At 48.8% G+C, this 26,590-nt stretch overlaps 1 protein-coding gene and 1 long non-coding RNA gene across 7 annotated transcripts in view; both read right to left on the bottom strand.

The window, feature by feature from the left end:
* LOC142092700 (uncharacterized) overlaps nucleotides 1-17,738 on the bottom strand; it is a 90,581-nt gene extending 72,843 nt beyond the window's left edge. The window contains exons 1-2 of the long non-coding RNA XR_012677156.1: nucleotides 17,680-17,738; nucleotides 16,414-16,512 (exon numbers count right to left, since the gene is read on the bottom strand). This is a non-coding gene — a long non-coding RNA (uncharacterized LOC142092700). The remainder of the gene's footprint in view (nucleotides 1-16,413; nucleotides 16,513-17,679) is intronic.
* The window catches only part of SNX19 (sorting nexin 19), a 41,003-nt gene continuing 32,151 nt past the window's right edge, over nucleotides 17,739-26,590 (bottom strand). For 2 of the 6 annotated variants that reach the window (XM_075173017.1, XM_075173021.1), the window contains 3 exons: nucleotides 19,280-19,372; nucleotides 17,904-18,076; nucleotides 17,742-17,834 (listed from right to left, as the gene is read on the bottom strand). In XM_075173017.1, the coding sequence (XP_075029118.1) occupies nucleotides 19,347-19,372 (26 nt within the window). In that variant the 3' untranslated portion in view covers nucleotides 17,742-17,834; nucleotides 17,904-18,076; nucleotides 19,280-19,346. Of the gene's footprint in view, nucleotides 17,835-17,903; nucleotides 18,077-19,279; nucleotides 19,373-22,446; nucleotides 22,596-24,415; nucleotides 25,163-26,590 lie in introns of those variants that run through there. The other 4 variants (XM_075173022.1, XM_075173018.1, XM_075173019.1 and 1 more) reach the window with 4 other exon arrangements.

Below are 26,590 nucleotides of genomic sequence, written 5' to 3'. Positions count from 1 at the left end.
ACTAGTGGGACCATCCAGGTTTGGAGACTAAAGCTGCCTTTTAAAGGGAAGAGTCCTGCTGCTACTCGAGTTATTATCAAATCCTCTGGTTTCATAAATACCCGAGACACTTGACATCAAAGTCTGGTTTATGACAACTCCCAGCTCAGACACCTTCATTTCTGCACACAGGGCACTGCAAATTGTTCTACAGCACATCGTTAAAATCCTGTGGGAACACTACAGTGATTACACCAATACTGAAACACCCAACACCTTCCAGGAAATCTTTAAGGTGTTTTCCTTAAACATACTCAACAAATCCTTTGCAACAGAGAGTGACCTATTCCAGTGTTTGCGTATTATATTCCCACTGTGGACCTATTGCCAAATTTTCCACATGAGTAATACTGAGTAGGTGGCATAGAAGGAACGCACATCCTCGCTTCTCATCGGGCTCGAGATCTGCCACAGGCTCCAAACTGGCAGAGTGAGGTAGGCGGACACATTTCCCACCTCCGCTGTGCCATTGGAAGGCATCTGCCCTCCAACAAGGTACTGAGCAAACTGGAGTGTGCGCTAGTCCTGATGCTTCGGGTGCTACCGGGTAACTTCACTGCTTGGGATCGGTCTGAGTTCAAATTCCACGTAACTGTATCCTCACCTAAAAGCTGCTGTCACTGTTAAGCAGAATCATTTTCTCCTGGCGGTCTTAAAAAGGGGGTGGTTTCCAGTGGAGGTTGCTCCTATTAAACTGTCAGAGTTATTCCAGGGCTTGCAGCAGTGAAATCAAGTTTGTTACGTGGGGATGGCTTTTATTGAAAAGCCTGATGACCAGGCTCCTCATGCAGAAGCTCCACCAGTTCAAAGCTCCCAGAGGAATCAACGGAGAAAGATAAGGTGCTGCCAGGCAGCGTACACCTTTGTTATTCTCCGTCACTCCCTGAAGGCGCTTGCAAGTCTATAGAGAGCCCAAGATGCACATATTCCTGACTTTGACACCTGTAGCACACAAAGATAACCCCCCCACCACCCCAGCCTGCGCTGGGAACTCCTACAGGTGATAGCTGACAGCATGCTAGTGCTGAGTGTGAAGGCTTGCAAGAGCCCTGTTTATACATCCCAGCACGATACTTCTCTTCTTTTATTTGCAATAGAAAAACCACACGCGACCCAGGCCTAGGTCAACTCCAAACCCTCCCAGGCAGAGCTGTTAGCTGGCCAGTCTTTTCTTCCTCCTCTATTAATGCACCTGGTGATTTACGTGCAAACCCCGTCCATGACAAATTATATCCAGGGCTTGTTCCCCACCCAGAAGGGAGGGTGTTTCTCTCCACCGCGACAGTCACCTCCAATGCTAATCTCATCCTCCGGCAGGCTCGCAGCACCTCCCTGACTGGCAGCACTGACACACATATTCCCTCTTCTATCATCCAGAACCTCAGGGATTATGAAACACTTTGGGTTTGAGTGGTTTTTTTCAGGCCTGGCAAAATCTCACTTAATAAAGCTTGCTGTTTTGGCAGCGAACCATTAACAACTGTTCTGTGTCTGGTTTTCTCCTGCTTACATCTACCTTTTAGCAGCAGCCTCCAGACCGTGTTTCCCAAGTTAGAGAAAGGTCCACAACGTAGTGCCAACAACCTTCAAGTCGAAGATATACAAGTTTACTCTTCCCTGTCCTCATATCTGGTTACCCATCAGGAAAGGCAATTAAATTACCTGGTTGAAAATAAATCACTAGTAATAGCCATTATTCCTTGGCATTTACTTGTTTTCTTCTATGACACAGCAAGCACTTATGTAAGTAAATATCAGGCAAACTACGTAATTCAAACATTCAATTTCAAAAGAGTTTCTGGAGTCATCACAAGTAACACAGGTCACCGGGGTAGAGTTTCTTTGCATTGATACTGCCACAGGTTTATTTGCAAGATGCTCACGGGGCAGATTTATGTGCATCGGGCTCTATTTATGTTGAAATTGCCCAAAATTTCTAACTCTGGATCTATTAAATGGGCTAAACCCTGGGGCTGCAGGTATTCAATTAATGTGGAATCAGAAAAGCCAACAGAAGTACACATGGAAGCTTTGGGCATTTTTTATTCCCAAACCCAAGCAGCTCACCTCTTGCACTATAAAGCTTACAGTCTCTGCATATGCCTGCAGGAACATGGAAGCAATTGGCACACAGGCTACTTTTAAACTGTCTGAAGCAGAGAGAAAACCATCATTACAGGAACCTGGAAGCCACCTCTGCTTATTACTGAGCAGTTATTGAGCTCTCATTCTGCACACAGTTGCTTTTCACCTACCAAGACTGGCAGAAAAACATCTCCCACACAGATCAGAAAATTACTGTGATAAAGCATAAGAAGCAGCAACAGAAGTGATCCAGCAGATGGTTCTCTGATACTTTTCCAAAATGATGCTCGTCTTCAACAACCACCTAACATACAAACAGAGCAGTCACCCTGCTCACCAGTTTGGCCAGACAGTATCAGACACCAGTTAATATCTACTTCCTATTTCATGCTGGAATCACTGAGTTTTCCATGACTAGAGACCTAAGCACCTACATTGTACCGTTTTGCCCACTTGCTCCCACTCCCTGTCTGTCTGCGGCCAACGATTTTCTGCATTCCACTTCTGCAAGTCTTCCCAGCACATAGTCAAGCTCATAGTCAGATGTGCAATGCCAGTTCCTCCACAGGTTAGCCAAGCTCTTCACAGCCACGTGGTTGCAATTAAAGGGTGACTTCCATTTTGCCTCTGTTTTGCTGTTGCTTCCCTGGCTAAATCACTGTTCCTTTGCTCCCCTTCTCACCCTTTTATTTCCATGTTAGTAGCAAGGAGAGTCTCCATGAGACTTCCTGGAGAACTCTGGATTAGACTGGTCTTCTCTTTGGCTACCCCTTCTACACGTGCAGATGCTTTCTCTTGTGCCAGTAACGCACATAGATCTCACCTCGGTGCCATCCCAGCTAGCCTTTTTACACCTCCTGCCTCCACCCCGTCATCATCTTGCTGTGACCTGAGAGCCCTTTCTCCTGGAGCCACACACAGCCCGCATCTCACAGAGGTTTCCTGAGCCTAGAGATGAATGCACCCTCCATCCTCCCACTGTGCCCTATTCTTCACTGCAGAAAAGCTTCCTTGCCCCTCTTGCTTTTCTCTCTGCCCCTGGACCTATGCTCTGTGCCTCACCTCACAACGCTGTGATTATTTCCCCCCGCCTGGAAACAGGGACAATTTCTGCATCATTCTCTTTGGGATAGACGCCTCAAGTAACTCTAAAGGAACAAAACCCCCCTAACAACAGTATTGGCTCAATGCAATACGTACAACCGCAATTAGCCAAGCAGAAAAGGGGTACATCCGCAGCTCCAAGGTATTGTTACCATATGAGAAGCCATTCTGTATTTGAGCAAAAGCCATGGGATTTATTTGTATCATGCGATGATGAAATAGCTTCTAATCCAACAGTAACTAAGAAGGATGTTAAGCCACAGCTAGTAAATGAGGTATTTTGACATCAGCAAGCCCAGAGAACTTGTATTCGAGATTTAAAAGGGACCAGGCCAAAGAGTGCTCTGGATCATTAATGTTGACTTTTAATAAGGCTTTGGAACACTGAGGGCTGGAAGAAAGCTTATGTTGTGCCAGAGTTTTAAGAGGATAGAAACAGGATGACCCACATAATTATCCACCTGTGACCCTGACTCCTATCCCAGGTGAAATAATGGAACAGCTGTAAAAGAACTTCATTAATAAAGCATTAAAGGAGGGTAACAGCAAATGCCAACAGCTTGGCTTTATAGGAAGCAGATTTGTCACTAAGTTAAGAAATTTTTTTGGAGTTGAATATGTTCCTTAAGCTTGCAGGCTGGATGTAAAAAGAGTACAAAGTTTATACAGTTTAAAGCCAACTGAGGCCTTACAAAAACCTCAGCCTTCCTATCCCAGTAGAAGGACTACCCAAACAGTTACAGAAACCCTGATGCAAGCCAGGAAATTGTGGGGTAAGATGGGCAAGCGATCCTTGAGTCACCACGTGCTGCGGAAAGGCACAATCGCATGAGCAAAGGGAAAGGAGTAGCCATCACTGGAATTCCCCTGGTGTGAAGTGCAGACCATCATCACTCCCTGCTCTGGATTTCTTTGGCTCAACGCTTCCACTACTGAGAAGCCCACTGGCTTCTAATTAGCTTTGTCTTCAGTTTAACATCAACGTGATGTTCATAAAACCTTCATTTATTTGAAACCAAATCCATAAACCGAAGCACGAGCACGAATACCAGAGATGCTTCCAGGTGCACACCAAAAGATGTGCCTCTGACGCCCAGAAATGGCAGCGAGAGCCAGAACAGAACAACATCCTACTGGTAAGGGACTCGTAAATTCATTACACATCATGAAGGCTTTGGGTCTTTGGGGGAGGAGTAAAGCTGCTGTTTGTGTCATCTTCTGGTATGAAGCAATGGGTGACGAACAGCCAAACTGCCTAACACTGTTGGGTTTGATATTACACAAAGGATGCGCTTCATCTCCAGCAACATCTCTGCCCTGCCTGAGGCTTAGCAGCAGTCCTCCTCCCTCGCCCCTTCCTGGGAGGTCAGCTACGGTGTGATCTTTACGAAAAGGCCAGTTTTCCAACCCAGGAGCCAAAAATCCGCAGCCACAACCCTGTCATCTTCCCCTTGATTTATGCCCGCACGGGGGTCCCTGCCAGCTCCAGGTGGAGCAGCGGCGAGTTGGGGGAGAAAAGTCATGCTTCAGTTTAAAATCGTGAGCACGCAGCTATGCACATCAGATATCACTCCCGCTCTGCCAAACAGCTGGGCTACCCTGGGCATCTCGGGGACAGATAGAGGGTCTGTGAACAATTTCAAAATCCCCCTGATGGTCATTGCTGAGCCTATATGACTTCATCTCAGTTACTGTTATGTTTGAGAGTCAAGAATAACATTAATTTTCCATATCTTGTGGTTTTTGGAGGGTGTGAATAAATTCTCTTGCTGTGAGTTATTTAGGTATCAGTAAACCCAACCCAGCAGTGGTGAAGCCATTGAGCAACACAGAAAGCCCATGGCGGAGATGTGGCAGCAAAGACTCACCAGCATGACACATCACGAGGTCCTAAGTGTCAAGTCAGAACCATCAAGAAGAACGGCAGATACTTCTTACGGTCATGATAGGTCTACTCAGAGAAGCTACCCAAATTCAAAACTTGTGAAAAATGAATTTACCTTCCTTTCCTACATTTGGTTTCATACCTTATACACATGCGTGAATACAAAATGCCAAAAGACAACAGACTCGTGCCCTTTCAGACCACCAGGAAATCCAGTAACCCCGCAAATCCTTCAGAAAAAAAGCTTGTTGGCATATCAACAAAAAAAGCTATGCCTCGTGATCTCCCACCACCGTGCTGTCTCTTCTTAAAGACGTATCTCAGCAGGGGCTTCGAACTGAAGTGTCGTTTGGTCCCACGGTCACTGAAAGTTAGGCACAGCTCAAAAGGACTTATAGCCATCCCACAGCCTGATTTGCCTGATGTTGCCTGCTTGAACTACAGAGCAGCTAAAAGCTGGTACTACCCGTTAGGCCATGCCAGTCAGAGGACTGCAAAACATACTCTAGAGAGCCAAAAATCAAAGCTGGTTTTGGTCTCAGCTTTCATTCCGCTCATCCCCACGTTTGGGACTCCAGTTGCACATATTTTCATCAACTGATCCTTGTGAATTCTCAGGGTTGGAAGAAGCAGGGAGGGCACAATGAATGGTATATCCCAAAGTCTGGATGCTTCCTGAAGGCAAACTTGTACCCGTGGTGGCTAGGGCTATTTCCTCCCTCGACTCCGAGTTTCCCTTCCTTCCTCCAAAAACATCTTGCTTTTTTTCATGTGTGCTCCTCAGCTGAGCTAAAGCCCACAAAAACACAGGGAAAGCCTCCATTTTACTCAATGGATTTTTTAATCCAGCTCAAGAGGAACAAGCCTCCTACATGAACAAGTGCAGGAAGAACAGGAGGAGAAGGAGAGACCTCATTTAAGACTATACAAGGGGAAATTGCAAAAAATTACCTAAACCTTTAGGAACATATTTATATTTTGATTTCATGTAATATTACTTCCTGGTTTCCAGCACATATTCCCTGGGCGTCCCCTATCAAATATCAGGCAGTATTAAATCACTGATCCCTGATCCCCGTAGCTCTCAGAAAAACATCTGTACTAATTTGTTGGTTTTCCTTAACATGAGGGCCAGATGAACTCCTCCAGGGCTCAGCCAAGTGAGATCGCTGACAGATGCAGAATAGAAGTGCAAAGATTTTTCCTTTATTAAAAATAAGGTTCCACACTCCAAGCCCTGAGCTTGTCGTTTGCCAGAGTGATGAAATGACACGCGGCAACCTTGATCCAACACTGTTGTGGATACAAAAACAGGGTTCTTACCTAATGCTACTCCACTAGCAAATGATTTCTGACAGCACATCCAAATTGGCACGGGCCAACAAGGTGAGGGGTCTGGCAACTGGATACAGCCCTTTTTTACTAGGGGTCTCCGAAATGTCTCAAAGGCATATAGTTATTTAAGTTCACTGACCTGTGAATGCAGCAAACCTGGCACCCTGCTCACCACTTACAGGACCCCAACTCCATTTCTGACAAGTTTTGCTGCAGCAGTTCAACGTGAAGCTGCCTTCTTCACAGGGGCAGCAGCTGCGAAGGTAAGCCAGCTCTTCGTCCGTGCTGTCCACGACAAGGCACCTCAGTCCAAATCACCAGCAAAGGCTGCTGCTGGAATAAATCGCAAAGCCCCAGAGGGATGAGCTAGCACCATCTTTGCTGGGCAATCCCTGACACCTTCCAACTCGTTCTTTCTATGCACACACAGTAAGTCAGACTCGTGCTAAAGGTATACCAGGTAGTTTGCAGAAGCAAACAGTCAGGAGTGAAGAGGGGCAAGCTGCAGTCTGCTCCTATCAGCCTAGCCATGATGTTTTGCATCAACAGCCTCATGCACCCCAGCAAGGTGTTCATAGAAGCATTTCTTAACGATCATGCAGATGTTCATCTCAGCTACTTCAATTTTCAACCACCACAATAAGCAGATCTAGCCATATTCCTATGTTGCAGATGAAGCTGTGATCCTCTTCTGTTTTTGCCCTGGCTGGGGGAAGGCGCTATACTCCAAAAACAGTTAATTGCAACTCAGCTGAATAACCAGCCTTCCCTTGAAACAATGAGTAATCTTCATGGGAAAAGCTCCCTTCCAAGTTCAGAAGAGTCCCAAGAGAAGGTGCTGTCTGCACACAAGTAACAGTACAAGACCTTGGTTTTCTCCCAGTCTGGTGGCCTTTGTGATACGGATGCTTCTCTTTTGCAGAACAACTTGTACACTTCATACAGGATGCTGAAGGGTATCGGAGGCTGGCCTTGCGCTAACAGGAATATTAATCTAAGCGCTAGCTAGCTGCCAGGGAAAGACCTACTTGCATGTATAACCTCACACATGTGTTTAGCCCCAAAAGACCCACCACAAAACTTGTCAGCACCACGTATCTCTGCACAGGAAGGACTCACGCCCCTTTGCCAACGCTGGTGGTTCACGGTGGGCATTCCTCCCTTCAGGAAATTCTCCTCAGCGATGACCCAGTCAAAATGCAGGAAAAAAAACCCCACAAAAACAGATCGCTCCACCAGAAGCCTGAGGATGCAGCCCAGCCAGGGGCATTGGTCAGCCCATTGACAGGCTGTATCTGCTTTCAATAAACTTTTATAGCCTGTCAATGCGCTGAATCCTACGCCATAAAATTTGTGTCATAAAAAAAGTCTTGCAGTGCCAGTGTCTCTTTTTTCCTCTTTTTAATTTGAGGACAGCTGGGAGGGACTGATTCAGGGGCCAAGTTCATAAGATGTTTTTTTTTTTTTAAAAAAAAAAAAAAAGACTTTAAATTACAATGGGAATTTTCAGAGCCTCCTTCTGGGGAGAGCAGCCATTTTCAAAAGTGACTTCATTTCCAGAGCTGGCTTACCTCCCAGTATTTGAACAAGCAAGGAAAGAAAAGTTCAGAAAGTAGATAGGTTTCAAGTTTGGTTTGATTAGTTTCAAGTTTAACAGTCCTAAACCAGCCTTTAAAGTTCCCAGACCAACCCTTAAAAGTTCCAGGCAAATTCTAGGATGGTTCAGCTTATCAGGCTGCCAGTCCTGAACTTCAGCTCACTGACCAGAAGAGATGATCCTGCACAGCATTGCCTTCAGTAGACATCTTAATGCATAAACCTGGCACGGGCAAGGAACCTGAAAGCCCTCAGCTGGCAAAACTGTAGATTTCACCCTGCAAGGCTTTTGCACGGACTTTTACAAGGGACCAAGGTCCGAAACTCTTTGTTTGCAAGAGTTACCTGGGATGCACTTTTGTGGCAATCGTTAAAGGCCATATTTAGCCAGCTTAAATCCTTCTCAAGTCCCTGCGCCTAGGGAGAATGGAGAGCAAGGGACATTTAAGAGCAATTCAGAGATCCCAGTAAAGCACCACCTGGAGACACAGGAACCAGGGAGACTTTAGGGCAGCTAACAGTCTCTTTACTCCCTACCTTTAAGATGCAGATAACATCGTTTTCTCAACGAGCACGTTAGGAAGATAAATATGCTGCCAGTGGTTAACAGGCCCCATAGCTCTCAGGATATGCAGCCCAATTCCCAGTCCCACTGATGGCTGTTTAGGGTAGTTTTCACCCCAGCTGATGGTTGTTTGTAATGCCTGGTTATCAGGCAGAGTTTTCCCTGGGAGGAGCAGGGCTTTGATAAAGCTCCTGCAAAAACCTATGAGTAAGCAAGCGGAATTTTCCCTGCTCGCATTGTTTGGACTGTCAGTCACCCCTAGCTTTGCTACGAGTCATACATGAGCCTAGGAGCGAGCTGTAAATACCATGTCCCAGCATGTGTCTAAGGGAGGGGGATTCACGCGTGTAGGGTGCAAACAGCTGTAGCTATAGACAGCTGTTCTCCACCACAGCACATTGACTGATGGGGTCTCTCGCCGAGATGTCAGCTTTCACTAGTGTTTTAGGAAAGATAAGTCGCTAATGACCGCCGTTTAAATGATTCTTGGCAGGAAGAAAAACACAGAGGTCCTTTATGAAGAGTTGCTCTTTATCTGTCAGAATAGCAGCACCAGTTAATTTTTTTTTGTTTGTTTGTTTCCATGCTATATGTTGTCTCTGGGGTGGGTTGGGGGATGCACATGGGGGAAGAACTGCTTTCCAAGTCCTCTAGACTAGATGTTAATGTCTAAGACTTGACGGACTGCCTGCTAGAGTCCCACGGCTGTATCTCCTAATATCACCTCTTCAATTTTTAAGCGCTTTTGTTTCTGGTGAAAGGCAGGGGATTGACAGCAATCAGTTTGAACAGCCACAGGAGAGGCAAGGAAAGCTGTTCTGGTCTGCCCTGGCACAGAGGGACCAGCTCAGACTGACAACACTGCCTGGCGATCCATCCCAGAAGGGTGATTTATACTGATGAGTGGCCTCTGGTCAGACTGGTTTCCCACAGGATCCCAAGCAGCAGCTCTTTGGGGAGTTCTGCTAGCAGTCTGGCTGGCCGGAAAGCAAATTAAATAACATAATCAACGCCTATTCTCCAGGTGGCATCACAAGAAGAAAAAGCAAATACAACAAGCCATACCCTGGTGACAGAAAGCTTACTCCAGACCTGCACGACTTCAGAAGTCACTCGGTCTTGTTTTCCTATTTACCCTGTATGTCTCGTACCCCTTTGGACTTCAGCCTCCACAGTGCACAAGCTTTTGCATGGCAACAAACCCAAGCTGCAGGCTGCTTGATCCAAAATAAGTACGTAGAAGTTACCATTTGCCAGATCCCTTCATAAGGAGCAGGGGAGGTTCCTATGAGGCCAGTGGCATAGTCACAGCGAAAGGGCACTGTGTAACTGCAACGGGGAGAGCAGGTTCTGGAGAATCTGGGTCTAATCCCCTCCTGCGTGACCTCAGAGAGGTCACACTTCTCCTCAGCCTTCCCATCTGCACAGAGGTGGATAGCCAGACTGCCCTAGCAAGTGGTGAGAATTAACTAGTGCCTGTAAAGCACGTTGAGGGACTCAGATGACAGGTACTATATAACTGCAAACTCTATTATATCATTCCACCATCCCCTTTGCCAAAAATCTGCCTTTGCGGAAAAGATCCAGACACCAAATACGTTATTAAGTGAGGATGTCTGACAGTAGTTCAGCTACGTAGAGATGTTAAATAGTAATAATAATGAAACAATACTCAGCATTTGAGGATGCTGTACATCTTCAAAGCACTTCACCAAAACATTAACTGATTATACCCAAAATAAATTGCTCGCAGCTGTTAGAGATCCATGAGGTATTCAAAAGAAATGGATGGAACATCATCCATCCTGGATCATACAGGGGATGCACGTGCTATAGCGTAATCAAGAGCTCAAAGGAAATAACTTGCAGGGAGTTCAGCTTTTAGTGCTCTTCTGTACACCTCAAAGCATGGTTTATTGTTAGAAAAAGCAGCACAGAGCCCTGAGCTCCCTCCTCTCAACTGCAGGAGAAAGTTGTGACAGAGCCAAAGCTTTATTCAAAGTTCAATGTCACACCGTTAAAACTCCTATTTCAACTTAATCTTAGCAGAAGTAGCTGCATGCCAGACAGCTTAAGGCATCTGTGGTGTTTATAGCCACAACCAAGAGAACATAGATCTGGCCCTCTTGTAGTAAACACCGCAAGCTCATCCAACAACCCCTTTCGCACTCATCTGTCTTAATTTAAGCATGGACCTCACTTCTGCAATTCCACATTATGTTGAAGAATTAAGACTACCTCCCCCCAATCAGTTCGCATCCACAGCTTATGAAAGCATCACATCCCTCTCCTCTGCCCACCTCTCCCACCCGTAAAGCAAGCAGCTGGGAAAAAACAAGATCAGGTGCATACCCAAAAGTTTGTTGTTCTAACTGCCTGGTAGCACACATGCACTCAGAAGAGCACCAGGGCACTTGCATCTAAATAAACCCAGGAGAAGTATTATTTCCACACACAATTATTGGCTAGCTTTCCAACACTGGAGCTAGTTCCTGGCCTGTTCCCTGCCAGAGCACAGCATCTGCCTAGGCAGATGCCTGGAAAGACACGAGCAGGGACCTGGCATCTGCAATAACCATTAAGGTATAAAAGGTTGTTTGTTCACAGAGCTGCAGACTTGCTCATTTACAGCGCACGGCTGAACGCTGCCACGGCCCGGTGTTTGCCACTGACCCACTTTGCGGTTCGCCTACATTCTCTCGCAGTCCCAAAGGGCAGAGCTCAGAAGAAAACAAGCCCTGAGAAGCTCAAAAACAACCACCAATTTAACACCGCTTTACCACAGCATTAAGCTTGGCCTGTTTAGTCTGTCCCTTCCAAAAGCAAGGCAGCCTGCTCAGTGCAGCATGAAGACCTGATATCTCTCACCATCTCAGAGCAGGAGTGCAGCACATCAGGGCAGATGTGCTGTAGCACAGCAGTAGAGAAAGGGTGGAGCGTGCCCCAGGCCCAGGGTGGAGCGCACGCAGAGCATCATCCTTGATAAAACCTGCAGCAACCAGCACAAACCAAAACGGAGAGCTCCAGCAGAACTTCATTTTGGGGGAGGAGGCTAGCAAAGGACAGAAGAGCAGTGTCACCGCGGAAGGAGCGGGCAAGATGCAGGTCAGGATTAACGCACACCTGCCAGCACCACACAGGTCCAAGCCAGGAGCTTTCCAGATGCCAGTGGCTAAGCTGAAGGCAGAGCAGCCAACCTTACGTCTGCACAGGATTGCAGCACTCTGCAAGGAGCTTGCACTAGAAATCAGGGAGGTCAAGGCTTGCTAGGAAAGGGGAACAGCAGAGCAATGGTGAAGACACATGGACACAGCCTGCATCTAGAGGAAAGAAAAGCAGCCCCGCGTTTTCTTGAGTATTAAAGCTCACAGCATGCACAGTCTCACAGGAGTTTTGGTTGCAGCCTTTTCTACCATTTGCACGCTGTGTACTGGAGATCATCCTGCCACACATCATCAACATCTCCAAAGAATCCCAAGGTGACTGCATTTAAATGAAACCTCCAATACCCTCCAGGAAAGCCGACATGCCCTTGGTAATGGAGACAGCAACCTATTTAAAGATGAGCTATTTAAAAGCAGTAGCCTGTGGTACTTTGCCAAACTCTTTGCACTTGAGGAGAACACCATAACGCGTTTCTCTGGTTTGCCCCCAGTTCACAACACACTAACTCCCAAGCGGCGGTCCGGCAATTTCGGCCGGCCAGGGGGTTTTCTTTTGCAAACCACATTTTAGTGGGGGGTCACTATGTCTATTGAGTGCTTTAGGCTCTACAAGACAGGAATCGTGCCCTCACGCTGTGCTACAACTTAACTGGGTCTATATAGATTATTTTAAGGAAACTGTTTAAACACACACCCCGCACACCACATCAGCTTGTGATATACGTTCGAGGACACGAGGATGGAATAGGGGCTGAAAAGCACGGTAGAAAATATCCATATAGCATCACACAGCACATCAACTTTGAGATATTAGGCATGGTCTCATATCAGGGGACAGTGCTGCACCGGACAGAAGGATGCTGCAAGAGGCACTGTGGATCTCGGTCAAAAGAAACACCATTAGATGCAGCTCTGTCATTTAGGATGTGTAGCATAAAACATAAGGCAGGCTGTCAGCAGGTTGCATTGCTGAAGTTTGAAAGTACAGCTTAAAAAAATATCTCTGTGTGGGGCATCAGAGTAGAAAGAGCCAAGACCTGCTGCAAATCAGCACTGGAGTACATTGGCAGAGCTACATGCAAGTTCCCAAGGCAGGTGTGAGACACAGACTTGGTGAGGGATGGCCACAAGAAACACCTCCAGTCCAGCCTGTGTCCTCACCAAGCGCTGCAGGAGGGTCTGCGCACCCACACGGTCAAGGGAGGAGAAATGTGGAAGGGCAAAGCAGACACAGCACCTGCTCGGGCTGTGCCTGGATCCAGTCAACACTGTCAGCCTCTCACTTAAAAAAAAAAAACCCACCACAAATACAGTTTCTCCCATCCAAGCCTCTCTCCTTCCCCCTCTGAGCTCATTCATGGCTCAGGCTCCGGGACAGCTGCCGGGTTGCCAAGTCCCCTCAGCTCACTGAAGCACAGAGCAACACGATCGGGATGATAGCTGGGCCAGCTGTTAGAAATCACTGCAGGACTCAAAACAACTACAGAAAAGACCAAGCAGGGGAAAAAAAAAAAAACAAACCAGCAGAAAGCCCCTCACTCCTTTTCCTCTGCCTGGACATCGTGGTCTCATTGTTACCACCATCCTTAAATCGCCAAGTGAGCCCTGGCCAAAATGACAGCTCATTAAGAATATTTAAAAAACCACACTGGGTGGGGACTAGGGAGCCCAGGGAACAGGGACCAGGCAGTGGATTTTTTCACACCTAGGTGATGGTTTTGAATACAGCTCAGGTCAACAGAAGTGACCTTGATCCCGACTGGGACCAGGGCCAGTGGACTCCAGTGTGAAGTCCCCCCTCTCCAGGCATTAGCAGAGCCACATTGAAGTTCACAGTACCGGGGCAAGGGGAGCTGTGTGCCCGCAGGACCTGCTGGTACATGAGGGCTTGTATACATCTCTATAGAGGCTCTGCTTGTAAGAGTTGCCCAACTCAGCAATCTGCAAGCTCAACTCAAAGCCAGAATCCTCTCTCTACAAAAAAAGAGCCCTAACTACAGGGAGTTACTGTCTCCTGCAACAAAATCCACCGAACTCATTTGAAAACACGATTTTGTTTAAATTAAAGCAGGCAACAATGCCCTTGTCTGTGTTTATGGGAAGCACGTTGTCTTCCCATGGTGACTTGCACAGTAGGCTACCAAATGTCCTCAACTGACACTAAACATCAGCAAAGGGACATTGGGAGGATGGAGAAGAGCAGGATGTCTGCTTCCTGAACATGTCGGGACCAGGAACAGCACAAGCTCAACAGCTCAGCAAGGAAGATGGGATTTTGAGATGCAAATATCCACAGGACCCCCCACTGACAGCAGTTGGGCCGCAGCTCTGGCTTGTTCTCCCCAAGAGAACAAGGGTGCAGGGGCAGCTGATCAAAAATGTTCATGCCCAAGTTACCAGGCCCTGCATGGGATACCCCTCGCCAAGGGGGGGCAGAGGCCTGTCCCTGCACGTCACGGTGGGATGGGGCGTGGATGCCATAAACACTGGTGATGGCAATGGAGGACAGCATTGGAAGCTGAGGAAGAGCAGCAGCACTCAGGCAGTTAAGAACATAATGTTTTCTTAGCATATCACCTTACTGCTGCTCCACAGCCTTCAGGGCAGGTCTTCCCAGCCCCTCTGTTTTCAGCAGGCAGGATGGGCCCTTGCAGCTGATTTCAATTTTCAGCCATCACCAGGGGATAATGTTATTGTTCCACTTTCCCTCTGCTCTCTGGCTGGCAGGGGCTGTCTCAGTGGCAGTGCTAGGCCACTCTCCCTCTGCACCCCACTGCTTGCACGGGACCCAAGCCAAGACACAGAAGCCTGGCAATTTCCCTCAAGATTTTAGGTGCTTCTCTGCCTCTGGGGTGGGAAGGGGGCCAGGCTAACACGCTGCTCCATCTGCACTACCATTGCCAGCCCCACAGGTGACCAGACATATCCTGAGCATCAGGACTCTTAAGACATGCCTCCACACCTCCTTCATGCTGTGCTAGCTCCAGAGAAATAGCAGAGCCCCAATCTGTCAGCTCTATTTAGCTGTGCTGCAGGCACATCTGATGAAGCAAAGCCAGAGGTTATGCTCCCCATTACAAAGCTGGAAATAAGGTTGCAAGAAAAAAAACCCCAGAGCTGACACAGTTCTAGGCTGTGCCTGTCATCAAGATGCCTCCTGAGCTGTTTCCACCATCATCTCCCTAATGCACAGCAGTGTTTCTGTGCAGAGTGTTTCTCCAGCACTGAACCCTCCTCACCTTTACTCCCCTCTTCAGGGCAGCCTATTAACCCTGGTGTGTGGCCATCCAAAACACCCTGCCCCTCCTGGCTGCAAGTTAAGCACGATGTTTCATGGGGAAGAAGAAGAGGACTGCACCTCCGCTGTTCAAGAGACTCTTGGCTCTTCAGAAGGAGCAATCATTGCACATACATTTCAGCAAACCCATGGGCTCCCACATCCTCTCAGCACATTAAGAAACAGCTGACTAGTTAGTTATTAGAGAGTCTGGTCCAGATGAACTCCTCCCTTCCTGTCCTCTGCCTTCCAGAAAGCTGGTCTCTCCCTTTGGAGGAGGCTCTCACCTACAGCAAAGGCTCCGGCTAGAGAGCCCACGGGTTTGTCATTTTCGGTGAGAACAGGAGCCACTACAACCTCTCTCCTGCAATTGCTTTTCTTCACTAAGCCTCCAGCAGAAGCATCCTGACAGCTTTGCTACCCTCATTCAGCCCCAGCTCCCTGCACTGCTTCTTCCCATACCACAAACTCACCCCCACTGTCTCCAGGTGCATAATACAAGCGTGTTTCTGCCTAAACACTACTCCTGGGCAACTGGCTTCTTTCTCTTCCATTCCTTTATCCTCTGAGGCTTTGCTGCGTGTGCAGAAGACAGGACAGATGTACAGGCTGCTGCAGCCCAGGGTGCCCTGTGGGACAGTAATTGCAGGATGAGGTAAGGCAGAAGGAAGTGGGTGCTCCAGGCTGAAGGGAAGGACAGCTGTGGCTGTTCCCAGGATCTGGAGCAAGTTAATTGATAAATACCAGAGTTGGACCTGAAGGAAAGCTGGGCATTCACAGCCAAGAAAGCCGAACTGCTTTGGAAGAAGCCCTGGCCTTTGTTGCACAATCTCTATGCAAGACACTCACTGTACTCAGAGAGCAAAAGGCAAACCAGGGATAAGCAAACGCACACCCCCTCACTCAGTCTTGCACAGCCCAAAACACAGCTCAGCACAGGCCTCCAGCTTCCCACCTACCAAAAAACACAGCCTCCAAAAGCCAGCACTGCAGCTTATCCTGTGCAGCTGCCCCTGGAGAACTCGGTGAAAGAAGCAGCAAGACTTCAGCCTCCCTCAGGGCTCAGAAAAGTCAAAGGCACACATCATCCTGTACAGACAGTTTCTGTAACTCTCAGTGCTTGATGGCCTTTGAAACCTCAGGGGAGAGTCAGCAGCAGCGAGGACCTCAAGCATCCTTTCCAAAACAACATTAAGTATACAACCAACTGCTAGGCAAATAAAAACTGCAAACCCTTTAGTTTGAAGCTTCACAACATTCAGCAACACAACCTTGTGCTTCCTCCGGACACTTGCAGTTGACAACGCATTAAAAGAAAACTCCGGTTGGTTCCCACCATCCCGTAAGTTCACCCCAATCCTACCTTATCGCGCAAGCGGCAACTCAGATCCAGCCAGGACCTTCCCCACTGCTCCAAGCTGCCACTGGTAGCTCAGGACACTCTGACTGTTACAGAAAGGACCTGGGAACGGGGAAAAAGAAAGGTGTAAGTCTTCAGAAAAGTCAGGGTATAACACGCTCACATCCTCCTGGCTACTCCTCAAGTCTTTAATCTCCCAGGTCACCGCAAGCTTCTTACCACAAAGAGGACATCAAACATGCCAAGAGAGCTGCCTCTCTCATCCCTTCCCAGAAAAACTCAGCCTTAACTGAGCCTGATTTATATAAACTCCTCATCCCCACACCCCTGCGAGGACAGGTTAATTGGCGCCACAAGGTTGACCTCCTTCTCTTCTGCAGGTGGGTCAGTTTACTTTGTTAAGGCTCTTCCTCCTTCTTGTTTCCCAAAAAGTCACAGATGGCCCAGGGAACTGCCTTTTAGATGCACTTTAAAGCCTCTGTGGCTGACTGATACTGGAAGACTTGGGAAGCCCTGTATTTTTCCACTTTATCTAAAAAGCTTCATAAGGCTTAGAGAAAGCATGGGGAATTACTGTGCGAGAGATCTTATCTGAGTCACAGTCATGCACCTGGAAGCACACACCTACACCACCTGTACAACACATATACATTAGGCTTCCCTTCTTGTATGTGCCAACACATCCACAAAATTACACATTCATTTCAAACAAAAATCACTGACGTGCACTTCCAGCCGCAGCAGCGGGATATAAACAAAGCCTGCGTGTATACACACACGCATATGTACGCACACACGGACACAAAATACACGTGCACACCCTTGTGCGCAAATTATCTGTCTTCCGTTTGTGTTTGGCTTGGCTGCACAGCCTGCTCTCCGTGGGGTCGGCCAGTAGATATCCAGGCTAAGATAAACACCAGACAGCTGCTGGGAGCCAGAGATATTTTGGTGATTAACAGCTGTGTGGGGCTAGACAACAGAGACCCCGGCCATCCCTCCAGAACAGGCTGTTTCATTTCAGATTTCTGTTTGTCAGGCGAAGGCTGGAAGCGATCAGAGGAGATTCACTGCAAAAGGCGCAGGTGGGAAACCTGGCGAGGAGAAGCCGTTGCCCAAAATCCCATCCCTTCCCCGGCACGCCGGCCGTGGCAGCCTGCGTTGGCTTTGCCCAGCGCTTCTTGTGCAGCACTTGCGGCCACAACTACAAAAACGTGATTGCTTATTTCAAGGTTTCTTGAACCCGTGAAGGAACAGCAAAAAGCTTACAGTGAGGCCTGTTCTCATGGCATTTACGGTTCAACAGAACCGAATACTTCAGCAGATGGGCCTTTTGCAAATGGGGCTCTTCTCCACTGAGTACAGGCATGCAGCAAGTGACGGTCTTGTCCTGGACGAGGAGAAGCTGGGAAAAGGAGACAGACCTGGGCTTTGGAATAAGAATGGAGCCGATACATGGGGAAGACAAAAGAAATATTATTACTCTTTCGTACCAAGAGGGAACGGGATGCATAGTGACTGTAGCTGATCATTTCCAAAGAGCACAAGGAAATTCCCAGTCTGACTTTCGCAGGTAGGAAGGGGAGCCGCAGCCGCGGCAGGACTGCCGTATGGAAATCCATCCCGAGCAGCAGCAGTCTAGGATGCCTTACACACAACTGTGGAGCTAAAGACGTTTTGACGGAGGAAAGGGGAGAAAAGTGGGAAGTTGCTCACAATGCGACTATAAAAACAAAGTCTAGGGATTAGTTAATAATGTGTGGTCTGAGAAAACAAACACATCTCCCCATAAAGACCCTAGTTCAAATAAACTGGTGCTGTTGTCGTTAAAACCCACCATCTGCATGTCTGTTTTCCACTGGGTCTAGTGCGAAATTTAAAGGGACCACTGTGTGGAGAAATAGTCCCCCAACATCATCCTTTGGGGCACTTCAAAATCCAGATGTGGCTGAAAGACACTGTGACTTGGACTCATCTCTGCATAGCATTTGTTTTGAAACTAAACGTATATAGCTGAAAGTCCTAAAGCTTTTATGCGGGAAGCCTAAGTTGGAGGTGCTGAGTTACACCAACGGCTTCTTGTCTTCAAAACGATGAAGCCCGCAGACCCAAAAAAGCCAGTGAACGTAGGCGTGTGGAAAGATGGCTGGTTGTGCCTAAGGTGATCGCATGCCCCGTGGAGCTCTCCTCCTCCTCCTTTCCCTCTCTGCTCCCAGCTCCCTCCCTGCAATGCAATAGGTAAAGCCCCGGACCTGAGAAACCAGGTCTAGTACTAAAGTCCCCCGAGCTCGGTGGGGGAGTGGAGACCTCCCTGGCTCTGCTCAGGTCGCACTTTCATGCCTGATTGCAGCTCATCAAGGCCCAAAGTCTAATAATGAAATAACCGAGGCTGAGAGCTCCCTCTGACAGCTTAACCGATGGTTGTAATTAGGGACTAGCCCACACAGCTTTTCATTAGTGCGCCGCACAGCACAAGACTTATTATGACTGTTGTGGAGAGACTGCGCTTCACTTCCAGGAAAAAGGCATCAAGGCCCCCAACCTTCAGGGAAAAGGGGACCAGAAAGGCTTGGTGCAAACAGGGAGCTCTCTGTGCTCTTATGGATTCATAAATGGCCATCAGTGTGCATTTTCAGTGCAGAGCAAAGTTTCATTTACACCCAAGCACATTTTTATTTCATTGCACGTGGCACGTTCGTCATTTTTTAAACTTCTGTGGCACCCTGATTATTCCCCAGACGTTGGTGACTGCAGGCAGTCTCTTGAGTCTCTGCTGCTTGCTCTCCAGGCAATCTACATATCCCTAGATGAGCCTGACCATCTCTTTCCTTAGTCCATGGGTCACTGCTTTTGGCTATGATTCACTTACCAGCCTTCTCCGACTACTGGCTAAGACCTCCCGCCGCAGTTGTGGTGATGCTGGGTAGCTGGGGTGTCTATATCACTTCCTCTGTTTTGTTTCCTGAAAAATTAAAAGTATTTTCTTACATAGCAAAAGACTAACCATACGAAGAAATAGGCTCACTTTCTAGATGACAGGTAGAAGAGAGTCCTCTGGGGTCCCTACTTGCTTCCTCCCTTCTGTCTTTCCAAGCAGAACCTGCTTCTCTCTCCTACACTGCAAACAAGATTTTGGTTTTTGCCAGTTTGATTCTGCAGCTTCAAGTTTTCTTACTCCCGGGCAATGTCTGCTCTTCTCATAGCTGTTTTATAGAAGAACTTGTGATTGTAAATGGCAAAGTGAAGGAAAAGGAAGTAAACTGGTTATTGTGCCAGAATCACTCCTGGCACTCCTCCCATTTCTATTTTCTCTTACATTATAAAGCTGGAATAAATCAGAAACGAGCAGTACACCGGTAAACTGATGAAAGGGGAGCAGAATCAGCACTCTGGTCCCTTGCACTCGTATGAAAAGGTGTAGTCCCATGCAGGCAACAGTTATCCTGAATTACAAGTGGTGGGGAAGGAGAATAGACTCAGAGTGTTTATTAGCAGTCATAACCTTAATCAAATAACACTCAAGGATATGTAAAGAAATCTGTTCCACTGCAGCCTCTCAAGCCAAATAAAGGAGTAAATGGGACTTCTATCAAAAATCCCTTTTAAAACTCATGCATGTTGGGTTCTAAAAAAAATACCCCAATTTCTTGGGGAACAGCCAAAGCTCCAGAGGAGCCGCCCTAGATCAAACCAGTCGCCCATCGCGCCAAGTTTTCAGCCTCTGGCTGTAACCAGCTCCAACGCACTGGAGAAAGGTGATGCCCCAGGATGAACCTGGCCGCTTGGGCAACGGTGTCCCTGTGTGGAAGGAAGAGGATGCTCTCCCCAAAGCATCGGCCCTACAGGCATCTCCCAGCTCAGAGGTCTCGATCTACCCATTTCACTTTGCATAGCAGGAGCCTCATTTGCTCCCTCGCCCCCATCTATGGGACTGTTTTAGTCAACGTTTACATATTATGTAGAATTACATGGGAAAAAAAAAAGAAAAGAAACAGACGCTGTGTAATAGAGGTGCATGTAAATAATCACTGGCCTAATCCCCTTTGACAATGAAAGATATCCAACCAGAAAATGTTCACGTCTGTGAACCTGAAATTTAAGCGCGAGGAAGTCGTGTCAAAAGGGGACTTGGGTTCCCATAAAAGCCTCTCTGCTTCCAGACCCTGGGCCCCCTAGCCAAAAAAACAGAGCAAACTTCCAGACATAACATCTGAGAAGTGCCGGCCTCACAAAGGGACTTGCTAACCTCTGCCGGAGAGACAACCACCAGGAAAACAAGCAGAGCGAAGGAAGCCTTCAAGCCCAGATGGAGTACCTGCCACGGAAGAGAGGCACGCTTTCCATCAGAGATCTAGCAGGCTGTGGTACATTATCCCATGAGGGCTGGTGAAAGCCCTCTTGGGGAGTCATTCAAAACCAGGCTGGACAAAGCCCTGGAGAAGATGCGTGGCTGGAGTCTGTTCTCCTCCGCTCTTGTGCAACTCCCCTAAAGTTGACGCATGACAGAAGAATCTAGCTCGATGTAGGAAGAAGAGTCCCTGGGCAACGAGAGGTGGATTAAATAGCCTAATTGTGGTTTCAAGTCTCTTGCTTGGTCACTTCTATCTCACTAAGGACACACAATGTGTGAGGTCCACCAGCATCGCATGGGCAAGACTGAAAATCTGCTGGCAAGCAGCACGCATCAGCTGGGGAATGGAGGGCACCCCCCATGGAGCGGGTACTCAGCTTTGCGTGAGGATGCCTGAGGTTAATTGGCCTTTGCAGCCAGTGACGATATTAAAGAAGAGAAGCAATAAGAGCCAAATTTTGGGCTACTTTTAAGAGCAGAGGGTAAGGTCAGGACCTGGCTTCTGGTTTTTTCATTAAGGAAGAGAACCCCTAAGATGGCATCATCTTTTCCAGGGCAAGCAGCTAGTCTGCTATATTCCCTACCTCCACTAACCCTGCCTCGCCTGCCCACCCCTCAGCAGCTCCTCATGGACTGCCAGAGCACCACGCTGCCAGAAGCCCAGATCATATTCTTCCAGCCACGAAGCATCCAGGCAGGCACCTGCCAAGGATGGGTCAGAGTCCAGCCTCGCAGCAATGTCCATTGAAAAGAGCCCTCGTGGGGGCAAGAGCCTGCCCTGTTATTGCTCTAGAGGAATCCTGAACTTAAACAAGAAGAGCTGTCTCCATAGAACACACAAATATTTCCTCCAGCCTGGTTAAGCCACTGGACCAGGGACTGGCTGGAGATATGTGACCACCGTAACTCAACCGTCAGGTCTGTTTGAGAGCAGGTAACTTGTGCATCTCAGTTTCTCCCAACTGCATGGTCCCCCTTTAGCTCAGGACCCCTACCAAAGGCAGGGTGAACCTCTGGAGCTTCAGTTTGTGCTCCCATTGCCTCCATGCCCCTAACAGGTCCTGCCTGTGCTGCCTCCCGTCTGTAACGCTTGCACGCTGCACCCTCTGCCTGCACAGAAAGCAGCGACACCCTGATGAAAGAGAAATATTAAGAGGAAAGCGTCGGGAAAACGGGCAGCAGGCTGCAGAGAGCAAAGCTGCTCAATTGTAGGACGTCACGGTTTCCCCCTCTCGCCGTGAGCGGTGCTGGCTGGATTTCGTCTTTCTTTACCCAGAGCCTCCAGACACAAGACTCCACTGGTATTAAATTCCCGCCGCGTGTGACAGTATCCCTCCCCTGATACACTGGGGAGTTTCTCTTTGCTGGTTGGGAATTTTCCAATGAGATGGTTTCTCATCGGAAAATGCCGATACACTGAAATCAAAAGCCCTTTGTGGGAACGTACCAGTTTCAGGGAATCTTTCATGGGAAAATTTTCTTCAAACCCAGGCTGGAGTTTTCCGTCTGAGAAGCGTGAGCAAGGGCGCTCCGCATCCAACGTCCCCATCACCTGGCAGAGCCGGCATCCCCCCGGGATGGGGACACCAACACCCCTCTCTGTATTTTCTTCTCCCCATCTCCCCACCCCTAGGACCTCTCACCGTGAGGTTCATGTTTCTGCAGAGCACGGTCACTTATTTTACCTCTTACAAATGCTGTAACCCTCAGGGACACAGACCCTTCAGCCCTGTGGGCAGGATGTTATCTCGGGACACGGGGAAGGGCAGATCTGGATATGAAACCACGCTCGCCGGCACCCGTCTCCTCTAGATCACTCGTCCGCCGGCTTTTCCTGAGAAAAAACAGGGGTCACCCTGAAGGAGGGCTGGAAATGGGCTCAAATACGGGAGCAGTTCCCACCCGGGAGCTGGGCCCTGTCCTGCACAGAGATCTGTCCTGCAGGGCGGCGTGGTGGGATTCACCAGTGTCCCCCTGCCCACGGTGGCTTTCCCATGTCCCTCGCAGGCTCCGAGATGGCTGAGACAACAGCACCATCTTGTGCCTCAGCCTGGCTTGGGGAAAAAATTTAAGGGACAGTTCCGAAGCTCCCTCTCGCGGCTCCTGCAAGGGAGCAGGTCACACCAGCCAGGAGCAGATGTTTCTCTGCAAGTCCCTTGATGTGCAGGGTTGAGGGTAGGTGTGAGGGCAAAGCAGACCTTGCAGCTTCCCTGCTTCCCAAACCAAAGCATTTCAGAGAAACCACTTCTGGGCATGGCAGGACATGGCATGTTCGTGCCCCCATCTGCCCCCCAGCTCCATCCACAGCAGCTGGGGTCCACGCGAGGACATCGTGCCGGCAAAGGTCTATCCTCTGGGCAGGCAAGCCTGGATTTGATAGCTCAGACCTGGCGCATTACTTCAGGAGCTAACAGGTTTCACTAAATTTGTTCCCAAAAAAACATCTGAAGGGCTGCGGTCCTTCGAGAGATGTTCGAAGCCAAGGGAGGTGTCTCCATCTGTGACCTGCTGCTGCGGCGCCGGGGCCCGTAAGCGCTAACCTTACAGGCAGTATAACTTAAAGTGCCAACTTCTTTGGCAGTTCAAGGTTGTTTCAGGAGGATGCTCACTGCAAACATGCTGTCACAACGTTGACAGTGGCTGTAAGGCTTTCAACACCTGCGATTTCAAAGCTGGCACTTGTAACCGATTCGGCGCAGAGCTGGGGGGGATTTGCTCAGATGAAGCTGTCCCTATTCTTTCCCAAGTGATTTCTTCCCCTCCTGCAACCACTTTGTAATTTCACATCGTGATGAAATCGGGTCCTTCTGAAGTCTTCCCCCAGAACGACCCAGAGGGCTGACAGATTGCAAAACCTCTTAGTGCCGTCTTATCTGCCAGTGCTTGTGCCGCACTCCAGGCTAAACACAGCTACTGCCAAGCAGAAAAGATGAACTTTTTCTTAAGGACAATATGATCTACAGACCAAGCGTAAGGAGCTTTTTAAAGGGTATTAGCTTTAGGTGTAGCTTTAGCTCCATCTTTGCCACCCAAGAAAGGCAACGACAGTAGTCCTGTTCCCTCATGCTAATCTTTTATCTGGATGTTTCAGGGTGCCTGACCTGCATTCCTCTCTCTCCCGCATAATTTTCTACTCAAGCCATGATAAAGACGTGCGGTTTTCGGCCCCGTTCCCCTCCTTCCCTCCATGCCACCCCACTTTTTCATTCCTAACCGTTGCGCTGCGCAACCATCCCCAGCCCTTCTGCGTCCTCTGCCTCCCACGAGCACGGAGCCCTTGTCTACGCTGCTCTCCGACTTGATGGAGATCCTTCGCCGCGGCTGCCAGCCAGGATCTTACCACGCCTGACTAGCGCGAGCTTAGCATTACGAGTTAAGCCTGCCTTCCCCTGTCCCTCGCCACGCACGCTGAACTTTCCAGGGAATATCGCGCCTGACGGCGTGCCAGCCTTGTTGTTCGCTATCGATGAGATAATGTCTCTTAAATCTGGATCTAAATCTCTGACACGAGGGCGTTCAACCCCCTTTTGCCTGTGGCTGCATTCTAATTTCAGGACAGAAATGACCAGGAGAAATATGAGAGGTTAGTGACATTCTTGGCTTGGAAATCATCAGCCTGTCGTGGAAAGGAATGTGATCAAAAAGAGACATCGCTGGTGTTTATTTTCAAGCCCTTGATGTGTGATGCACTTTAATACACTCTGTTCTAATGCAGCTTTTGGGCTTCAGGTGAACCTTGCCGAAGGGGGTGGAACAGGTTATTTTTGTTGGCGGAGCATATTGGGTCAAGAATAGCCCTTAAAAAGGACCGCAGCGTGTCGTACCTATTTATACCCTGAACGTTGTTTTCCTTAAGACAGGAGAGCCAAGGGATCGACAGGCCCTGCATCCTGCTTTTCCATGCAGGTGGTGGCAGGAACGTTGCCAAATGCCACTTTGAGTGCCTGCCTCGAGGGGTAGGGGGATTTTCAGACAGTCCATAGGGGCTGCTTTGGAGATGCGCATGAATCTGGGATAAAGCTCTCGAAACGTGCAAGGATGTGTTTGTGCTGAAGTGTGTTGAAAACGACAGCCATGAGCTAGTTTATTACAATTCGCTTGCACGGACAAAAGCAAAAGCTTAATACAGCCTGACGGAGTGTACAGAGCCCAGAGCAGACTTGGTTCAATAAAAGCACGCTGCCTTTTGACTTAGCGATGAAGTACAGTGCTGGGAAGGCTCTTTACCAGTCAGTCACGCTGGGAAAGCTCCGGTCGCTTTGTCTTCATCACTTTGTCACAAAAGGAGCAAGAAGCAGCAATCTCCATCTTCTCAGAGTTATTCACTTTTTCCAACAGCCCTTTTTCTAGGGGAGCAACTTCCTCTCCCAAGGCCACGTCCAGATGGGGATGGGAGGTAATCTGGGTGAGAAATAAAGCATGCTGTTTGTGTGCTGGTGTTTGCAGCACGTGCACGCTGGAGACGAGGGAGGAATCCAAGAATTTTTATTGGCCTAATCAGACAAAAATGTTGACGAGATCCCTACCGGCGCAGGAGCACACTCCCGTCGCACAAACGAATTCCTCCAGTGGCCCCGACTGTACGGGCAGCAGATAGCATCAGAGCATCTGTCGAGAAGAGGAGATTACGGAGTGCTAATGCTTTAAAAGGCCTCAGTTCCCCCAGCAGCTGCAAAGATGAACAAACTAGAGAATATGTTGCGGACAGACCATCCAACAGCGTTTTTGCAATAAACAAGTCACAAGCGCTATCAGCCATCAGATGGAGGGCACTAGCTCTCAGCAGGAAGAAAGCTCAGCTCGTTGCGAGCGGATCCTGCACCCTGTGCCAGCAAGACACAGAAAGGATGAGCCACCAACCTGACAACTTGATCTTAAGTAATGCAAGCTCAGCTCACGTGGCCCTTTCTCACCATCCTATATTGCGATAGCTCCCGAGGCACCCAGAAATGGCATCGATTCTCCAGGGGACACGGCTCACAGCTGCCCTTATGGCACCGTGCACGTCACCGCCTTGCAGCAATCAAGTGAAGCTATTAAATATCAAGTACTTCCCATGAAGCTGACATTTCTAATCCCCGCGCTGCCTTCCCTTTTCACACACTGGTGGCTGGGGCCTTTCCCCACTGCGAGGGGCTTCCCCCCCGTCACCACCATTTCTCCAGCCTTATTGCTCCCTCCCACTCGCAGCTGAGAATTAAAAGACATAATAAAGAGCCCTTGAAGCGTCTGGTAGCGGGGGGGGGGGAAAGCAGGTCCCTTGTTTGAGCCCAGGATTCATCTGCCTCTCCCTGCGGAGATAAAGAGGCCCTTTCACCCCAGCAACCAGAAGGTTGAAGCTGGATATGTGCTTACCAACGCGGCCGTGGCTGGGAGCTGCCAGCCTGGGGTCTGACGGCGGTGACATTTCTACCTCAGATTAGACGGTACGGTGCAAAAACGCATTAGAGTTGCTGGGGAGACTGCCCCTTCATAAGGCTGCACGCCTGGGAGCGAGCCGCTGTAGCTATGAAACCGGGCCACGGCGTGGCTTCAGCCCCTTTCTGCAGATTAAGGTTAATAAGAGCCTCCCCAGCCCGCCGTGCCCACCGCGCTCTCCCAGCAGAGAGCAGACCGGACGGAGGTGGGAGCCCAGCGCCTCTAATATCCCCACCGGCGAGCGCGCTGTGCCCCCGCTTTTGTTCTCCGCTTCTGCCCAGTGATTTTCATTACAAATATCCTCTTATCATGCGCGCATGGGGGGAGAGAAGGGGGGGACCGGGCCCACACAAAGAGAAAGAAAAGGCTGCTTGCTGGAAAACCAGTAATTACAGGGCTCGGGCTTTCCTT

Source organism: Calonectris borealis, chromosome 24 (genome assembly GCF_964195595.1).
Source record: "Calonectris borealis chromosome 24, bCalBor7.hap1.2, whole genome shotgun sequence".
Lineage (NCBI taxonomy): Eukaryota > Metazoa > Chordata > Aves > Procellariiformes > Procellariidae > Calonectris > Calonectris borealis.
Note: the sequence above shows the minus strand (reverse complement) of the source record. Positions and strands in the feature narration are given on the sequence as shown.